Source organism: Pygocentrus nattereri, chromosome 23 (genome assembly GCF_015220715.1).
Source record: "Pygocentrus nattereri isolate fPygNat1 chromosome 23, fPygNat1.pri, whole genome shotgun sequence".
In the NCBI taxonomy this organism is placed as follows: Eukaryota; Metazoa; Chordata; class Actinopteri; order Characiformes; family Serrasalmidae; genus Pygocentrus; species Pygocentrus nattereri.
Genome location: NC_051233.1, coordinates 33,794,203 through 33,803,059, shown reverse-complemented (window position 1 = coordinate 33,803,059; position 8,857 = coordinate 33,794,203). Strand labels below are relative to the sequence as shown.

At 44.9% G+C, this 8,857-nt stretch overlaps 1 protein-coding gene across 1 annotated transcript in view; it reads left to right on the top strand.

Moving 5' to 3' along the window:
- The first annotated feature begins 625 nt into the window (after positions 1-625).
- The window catches only part of mtnr1c (melatonin receptor 1C), a 58,669-nt gene continuing 50,437 nt past the window's right edge, over positions 626-8,857 (top strand). Inside the window, exon 1 of the mRNA XM_017721904.2 lies at positions 626-1,108. Coding sequence (XP_017577393.1) covers positions 910-1,108 — 199 coding nt within the window. The 5' untranslated portion in view covers positions 626-909. The remainder of the gene's footprint in view (positions 1,109-8,857) is intronic.

Below are 8,857 nucleotides of genomic sequence, written 5' to 3'. Positions count from 1 at the left end.
TGACTTAGTAAGGCTTGGGAACGAGATCCTAATTGATAGCCATGACTTAGTAAGGTGTACGAACAAGATAATTCATTTGTAGCCACGATTTAGTAAGATGTAGGAACGAGATAAATAAGATAGTAAGGCTTGTGAATGAGATCTGAATGTGTGGTCACCACTTAGTAAGACTTGGGAACAAGATAGTTAAGTCATGGCTATGACTTAGTGTGGTGTGGGAACGAGATAACAGTACGTGGCCACAACTTAGTATGGCATGGGAAATACATATTTAAGCCTTGACCACAGGTTAATAAGACATGATCTCATTCCCACGCCTTACTGGGATGTGGCCACGCATTAGGATCTCATTCCCATATGTTGTGGCCACCTCTGTCCTCTGACCCAAACCCCCCTGAATCTCTGACCTCTGACCCAAACCCCCCTGAATCTCTGACCTCTGACCCAAACCCCCCTGAATCTCTGACCTCTGACCCAAACCCCCCTGAATCTCTGACCTCTGCGACTGAATCAGGCAGAATTTTCGAAAAAATGGTGGAATTCCCCTTTAACACGGCGCGCGCTCTCGCTGCACGCGGGGTGCTTTCTGTTTTTTTCTCTGCCCCTCAGTCGAGGCGCGAGGAGACGAGCGGCGCGAGCTCGCGGGAAAAGTAGCTGAGCTGAGAGCCGCGGGCGCTTCAGCCGCTCGCGCCGCGTCGCTCATCTTCGCCCCCTGTTTAATGCCGCGAGGATGCGGGAGGGCGCGCGGTCCTGCTCGCGTGAAGCCACTGGCGCAGCAGTGAGCGCGCGAACCGAGCCGCGGCGTCCCCGTCACCGGTCAGCCTCTCGGATGCCAGCGGACGCGCGGGAGCGGCTTGGGCGCCGGGAGGAGCGCGCGGGGGGCGAGCCGGCTCGAGGCTGAGGAGGAGGATGGCGCTGGAGGGGAACGCGAGCTGCGCCGACTGCGTGTCCCAGAGCGCGCGGAACAGCAGCCCGGGCGCTCAGGCAGCCTCCGGCCCCGTGACCGGCACGCTCGCGGGCATCCTCATCTTCACCATCGTGGTGGACATCGTGGGCAACCTGCTGGTCATTCTGTCCGTGTGCAGGAACAAGAAGCTGAGGAACGCAGGTGAGTGTAAACAAACAAACAAACAAACAACAAAACAACACAAAACTAAACAAAAGGCAAAGGGGGCCAAGCACTTTTAAAGCAGAGTCTTTGTAACGTTGGCTTTGTTATTTGGCTTTTTAAGGTGATTAAAGGTCCCCAGAATTATGGGAAACACTTTGACGTTGCGGGGACTTTTTCTTATTATTAATATTATTATTACTATTATTATTATTATTATTATTAGTATTAATTATATGGCATATACAACGTGCGGAAGTCATAGACCATCCCAGATTGATTTGATCTCTTATTTAAACAGCCGTTAGGTACAGTTTATTTAGGACATCTGTAAGGAGAGAAGGTTTAAGACAGTCCTCAGCTTGTCTGGCTAACTGAGAAGTAACGGATAAACAGCACTTAAGGGAGAAGGTCAAAAGGAAAAAGCAGGACTTTCTAAAACGGATGTTCAACAGTTGATTAAAACTGACTGAGTAAAAGCTCCAGAGAAAATGTGGCTCCTAACAACCACCTGGAAGAGCTGGTTGATCCCAGATAAACAGCACTGAAAGCTTTGATCTCTGAGAGAGAGGAGAAGATCAAGCTGCTTCAGATCTGAAAACATCCACAGGGGTTTCTGTCCATCCTTCCACTGTGAGAAGACCACTTTGGTACACTGTAACTGAGTCTCCTGAAAAGAATGGAAGCTGTAATGAAGGTAGAGAGACACAGCAAATACTCTAGTTGTTACACACCAGTGTGTGTGTGTGTGTGTGTGTGTGTGTGTGCTAACAGCTGTGCCAGATGTGCAGAGGATTGGCACCAGTCACTTGCACTCAGGGCAGCGTTAATAGCGCGCAGTGTGGGCCGAGCACCGCTCTGCATTCGAACGCGCTGCCTTGTGTCTCTCTTGGCTGCTGTGTTGTTACACACTTGCTTTGCATTATTACATAACAGTGCAGGGAATCCTGCATAGCAACATAAACCGAAGGGTTTCATAATGCTGGAGTGCCATAAGGTGGCATGTGAAGAGTGATGTGGTGATCATAACATGCTTACGGATGTTGGGTAATTAACATGGGAGGAGATGGGCGAACGTGCTCAGGAGTCGGAGGAGTGACCGCCTGCTGATGTGTGCGTGTTTGTTAGACTGCAAACACTACATGCTTGATTGCTTTAAGAAGCATTGCTTTTTGGTCACGGAGGTCATAAAGAGACAATTAGACCATTATTGTACGCAGATATTTACATATGGCTGCTGTCGGGAATCTCCAAAATGGGAACTTTACAGGAGAAGAAAAAACATGCATTACTTTTAATGTAAGTCAATGGAACCAGAAGTTTTTCTTGGTCATTTTGGGCTATTTCTGTTGGTTCATTCGTCATGAAATTCACACACACTGTAAAGGGTAACAGGCATTTTCAGACTGTGTCAAAAACAGAAAAACAAAACAAAAATGTCAGTACGAGGTTTTGGTCGCACAGCAGTCATGTACAGCACTGCGACAAAGCCCAAGTTCAGTGTCAGGAAATAAAGCAGAAACATGTATTTAACACAATATTACATCAACGTCTCAACAACCACATATCACATCACTCTTCACCTTCAATCCAGCTGCCGTTCCTCTCAGGAGCCTCACTTTCAGCTCCTCTGAGAATCTGCAGTCACGCCCCCAAAGCTCAGTCTGAGAAGCTGGTTGATGATTTTCTGAACTAATCAAACCCATTCAGTGGTGTTGAGTTCTGGACTCTGGGGCGGTCAGTCCATCGTCCAGCTTCTTTGTTCGATGTGTCCATCTCCTTTTCTCAGTGAGGTTCTTCTTGATCAGTTACACGTCCTTTCAGACCCACAGCGCTGAGTGGTCTTCTCACAGTGGAAGGATGGACAGAAACACCTGTGGATGTTTTCAGATCTGAAGCAGCTTGATCTTCTCCTCTCTCTCAGAGATCAAAGCTTTCAGTGCTGTTTATCTGACGGGGGCAGTTTTGGGGGTCTACCAGGTCTTCCAGGTGGTTGTTAAGAGCCCCATTTTCTCTGCAGCTTCTTCCTTGACTTTCTTCTTTGTCACGCAAGTGGATGATCTTAATATCTAATCTCCTCACAAATAACTGCTGAAAATAAAGACCTTAATGCTTAATGCCTGTTATGAAATACATGAAATGTGATCTCTGACTTTTGCACAGTACTGTATTTATAATACATACAGGCCATATTATTAGAAAGGGAGAGAGAGAGAGAGAGAGAGACAGAGAGAGAGAGAGAGAGAGAGAGAGAGACAGAGAGAGAGAGAGAGTCTGTTTTGTGGTCTGTGTGTAACTCATCATTGTTTTCAGCTGTTATTTGTATCAGTCTATTGATCATCAGACCTTGAAATAGACTCAGACTGTAATCGGGCTCAAACACCCGTCTCACACACTCAACACCACATTAATTAGTCTGGCTGAGGTTTTAGTCGTGCTTGGCCCTAATTTTGCTGCCGCAGCCAAAATGTCAGGTCTGCAAACGCATCTCAGTCAGAGTAATCAGCTGCAAGCACTTTGGGGCTCTGATAAAACACAGGCAGCCTGGAAAGCTTCAGATCTGACAACCAGCACAAATCTTAACTACCCAGTACCTTTTACAGTTGGTGGGCATTTAATGAGCTCCCCCCTTCGAGTCTTGACGTGTTTCAAATCAACAGTACAACTAATTTGCGAGGTTATGATAAAAATAACGGACTGTTTATCAAAATGCCTGTGCAGTTCTGTGGTTGGGATGTAAAGTCATTCAGAATGGTTGTTTTTTTTTACAGTGGTGGTGTGTACATATATATAAATGTGTGTTTATGTATATAAACCACCACTGTAAAAAAAAAAAAAACTAAACCATTCTGAATGGATTATGGATACAGTTCATGATGAAGGGACCAAAAGAAGCAGACCAGAATTACTCAGGTAGTTATAACTTCCTACAGACGGTGTTGCATGAATCTTCTTCTTCTTTCGGCTGCTCCCTTTAGGGGTCGCCACAGCGGATCATCTGCCTCCATCTTGCCCTATCCACTGCCTCCTCTACTTTCACACCAACCATCTCCATGTCCACCTTCACTACATCCATAAACCTTCTCTGAGGTCTACCTCTTCTCCTTCTACCCGGCAGCTCCATCTCCAACATTCTTTGCCCAATATATCCACTATTCCTCCTCAACACATGTCCAAACCATCTCAACCTGGCCTCTCTGGCTTTATCTCCAAACTGCTCCACCTTCACCGTCCCTCTGATCTGCTCATTTCTAATCTTGTCCATCCTCGTCACTCCCAACGAACATCTCAGCATCTTCATCTCCGCCACCTCCAGCTCAGCCTCCTGTCTTTTAGACAGAGCCACAGTCTCCAAACCAAACATCATAGCAGGACGCACTGCTGTCCTCTTCTTCACCTCTTTTCTACACTGTCCATTGCTCTGGATGGTTGGCCCAAGATATTTGAAGTCATCCACCTTTACGACCTCTACTCCTTGCATCTTCACCTTTCCACCTGCCTCCCTCTCATTCACACACATGTATTCCGTCTTGTCTGCAGACGGTGTTGCATGAATATACATGTATATTGCTTTAAATACCTACGGGCTTGTGCGACAAGATTCATGGATTGAGAAAAAGGTGGCATGCATATAGTCAGAAACCTGAAAGAAGTTCTCTTGATGTTTAAAATAGGCCAAAACCTTCTGAGAACTGTTGTAAAACAGTGTCTCAGATATCAGGCAGTGAATTCATAGCCATTTCATGTCATTACAATCTGTGAGGGAACTGTGAGAGTCAATAAACTCTTCATACATCTGGTTCCTATCACCACCACTGAGTCGATAAGTTTCTCTAGAACGCACCAAACCACTCTAAATGACTTGCACAGCCAGATGTTTAATGTTTAAAGCTAAAAGTTGAAATGTAAGTATTTTATAAACTCATTGAACTGACTATAGTGGAGTTTAAGCCGCAGCTCCTCTGCTGAAATTATTTTGATTGTCTGTAAACGCTGAACCAGTTTTGATATTTAAAATGTCCTCATTTCTCGACGACTGTCTTGTCCCCCCACCAATTGTTAGTCTAGCGCTGCCTCTGAAATGTCACCAGTTTTCTCTGGGCACTTTACATAACAGCTCTTTATTTATTTAATGCGCTTTCCTTTCGTTTCTATATTTATTTATATATTCGGTTTTATCTTCAACATATTTGGTTGGCATTGTATCTGTGTGTGAGGCAGGGTGGGGGGGTTTGTGGGGGGCTATATAGAGCAGCATGATATCACACACACAGCTGTATCAGTGTTTTCCACTACATCACAGGCGTGTGGGGGTCTTTAGAGTAAGTCTGCTTATCTGCGTTGGGCTGTGACGGTCATGGGGAAGGAAATCCCTCGGACTGTAAATGCCTTCCAGCAGAGCAGTGATGCAGAATATATTTCCGCTTCATCTGCAGTTGATTTTCAGACTAAGGCCTGAAACATACAGTTGCATGCAAAAGTTTGTGCACCCTGGCCAAATGATACACTGTATTTTGTCATTGTTTGTGAAAAGAGGTAAAAAAGAGGCAAAGTGTTTACAGGTTTGACTCGACTCATGTGACTTGGACTCGAGTCTGACTCGAGTCACGGATTTGATGACTTTGGACTCAACTCCAAATTCAAGAAAGACTTGTGACTTCAACACCGACGACTCAGACTCTGACTCAGACTTGAGCGCTGTGACTCGGAAAGACTTGAGACTCAACGTGGAGAGAGCCTGACTGCAGAGGGGACTCTACGCCGTATAAACAGCAGCGTCGTCAGACGTCTGTTACTGTGTTCGAGCTCTGCTTATTTTATTTCGGAAGGAAAGAGAAGTGTTAGAGCTCAAGCTCATATAGGAAATAGGCGAAGCGTCGACAGCGTCAATGCGCCCAGCTCAGAGCTTAAACTCTTACCGGAGAATCTCACCAGGTGAACCGACCGTTTTCCTCATGATAGCAAAACTGAAGAGACACAGTGTCTCTGTTTGACCTGTTTTAAGAGCTTCTGCAGGTAAAACAACCACAGTATACACCACGAAGCTGAAGTTGACTTTTTATTCGCCAGCTGCTTATTGGAATTTGCCGTTCCACCTTAAGTGGTGGCACAGTGAGGTGCCAGAACGTAACTGCTGCACCATTTAAGGTGGAATACAAAATTCACATAAGAAGGTGGCAGAAAAAAGTCGACTTCATCTTCATACATTCACCATCATTCTACCGTCTTTTCTGTAAACTTTGTTGGGTTTTCAAATATAAAGTTTCTTTTTTAAATTAAGTTGAGTAGTACTTTTAAAAGGGTTTTCATGTGTAGTTTCACTGTAGTTTCATGGTTATCTGTGTACCATGGATTTTGTATTTTAGTTGGAATGAATATACAGCCATACGCTGCTAACATGCTGTCGTTACAAGGCTACAGTAATGTTACCGTTATTCAGTGTTGTGGCCTTAAACTAGCTGAAGAATGCAGACTGACTTGTTTAGGACTCGAAAATTAGGCCTGTTGACTTGTCTGGAACTGGTGACCTGTCCAGGGTGTATCCTGCCTTCCGCCCAAAGACTGCTGGGATAGGCTCCAGCATCCCCCCACGACCCTGACGGAGAAGCGGCTTGGAAAATGGATGGATGGATGGACTTGTCTGGAGACTCGCCTTCACTGACTTGGGACTTGAGTTTGAAGACTTAAGACTTACTTGTCACTTGCAACTTAGTGACTTGTACCCACCTCTGCATTATTGCCTAATCGTGGCTTGTGTAAAAGTATGGAAACCCTAGTAAGTCAGTATGTATGTACTTTGGCAGGCAGAACAGCTTGGAAATGGTCTTTGCAGTCATTGAGGAGTCTTTCTTATTCTTCTGTATGACTTTTCATCCACTATTGCTTTTAGAAGCTTCTACTTCTGCGACATTCTTGTTGTGTCTTATATGCACAGCTGCAATTTCCCTCTGGGATCAATAAAGTATTCTGGTGTGTAAGAGACCTACTCACAGAGACCTGGTCAGAGAACTGTGCTTCCCCAAGTAGTTTTTAGATTTTGACCTACGTTTTGCATCGTCGAGCCTCTTTTCAGCTTCAGTTTCTTCCATCTACCTGTGCAGTGTTTCCTTAGCCACTGGCTGCCACACAACAATAGAGATCCATCTCTATGCTTGACAGTCAGCAAGGTGTTCCTTTCATCAAATGCTGCTCCTTGCTACAAAAAAGGAAACATAAGCAGCTTCTTGTGAAAAGAACAGCACAGTCTAACTTTGCCTTTGCACAGTCTGTGTTTCAGTCTGCGATACTAAACAGTATTTACAGGCTGCAGACTGGGCCAAAAATAGGTGCATTTGCGAGCACAATTAATAGTGTGCGAATAATAAAATGAATTACATTACTAGTGGCGACAGGTAGCAACTTTAGATTATTATTATTTTTATGGGTAACTATTTCTTACTAGGGTGGCACGGTGGCGTGGTGGGTAGTGCTGCTGCCTCCCCACAAGAAGGGCCTGGGTTCAATTCCCCGGCCTGGTGACCAGGGTCATACTCTCCCTGTGTCTGCATGGGTTTTCTCTGGTTTCCCCCCGCAGTCCAAAGACATGCAGTCAGGCCGATTGGACATTATAAATGCACACCCCTTGGTGTGAATGTGTCTGTCTGCCAGTGGACTGGTTTTTAATCATTTATCATTTCAAAAAGTAACTAATAATCTAAGGATCAAAAACGCCTGTGCCATGCAGGATTTGGACCAGAGCAGCAAAACATAACGACCAAAGCAGATGAGCCGAGCTTTTTATCGTTAATGTTGCTGCTTAAAAAAATGTCAAAAAAATCTGATTTTCCCACACAATCTAAGTCTATGTCAGACCTTAAGAGGTCATCTGCTCAACCCCAGTCTGACTCAGGACCAGGGAACTAGTGAAAGACACTCATGAAGGTATATGTGAACCACCATCCACCTCGAGCACGTCATGCAGAAGAACAACCAGAGAAAGATTTCAGAACTTCTTAGCTTCAGGGGTTTGTGCGTCTCAGGTATGATAACATAAAGCCGACTCTACTGCGAATTCTGTTCGAAAGCAAGACGAGGTCATGTAAACACCACACTCTGATCTAGAAATCTGATGAAGGGGCTGGATTTTCGCTCAGTACTCAGATTTCTCAGCGTGAGCTCTTACTCTGATTTCTTTCTCATTCCTCAGTCTGAGCATGTGTGAAAACAGACAACGGTACCAGAAATAAGCGAGCGGCGTCGCCGCGAAACCAAACACATGCTTGACAAAATGAAGGATTCAAATATTCTTGATCTTCTAGATGATGTACATTCATATTTTCAGGTAAAGCGGCACAGTGTTAGAGTTTTACGCTACGTTTACGTCTCGTCTTCTTCTGAGAGTTTATTGGCTGGTTGTAAAGCAGAAATCTGATTACTGTCTGACTCACGTAGACCAAGAGTTTGCCCTTTATCTGATTACTCAAGTTCATGTAAATCACTGACAAAATCTGATAGTCTGTCATCATCGGATTATTAAGCACATGTAAACGCACTCGATGGAAGTCACCAGTGTTAGATGCTGTTTAGTGCTGTACAGACTGGAGCTACAAGGCTTCCTTAAACTCCAGCCCACCACTGCCCCTCGTCTCTAGAGATATCTTAAGACACTGTATGACACACTGTTATCTGTAACCATGAACGAGGAATGGACAGAGAGCTATAACTTGGCATCTGTACAGATAACAGAGTGTCGTACAGTGTCATGAACTA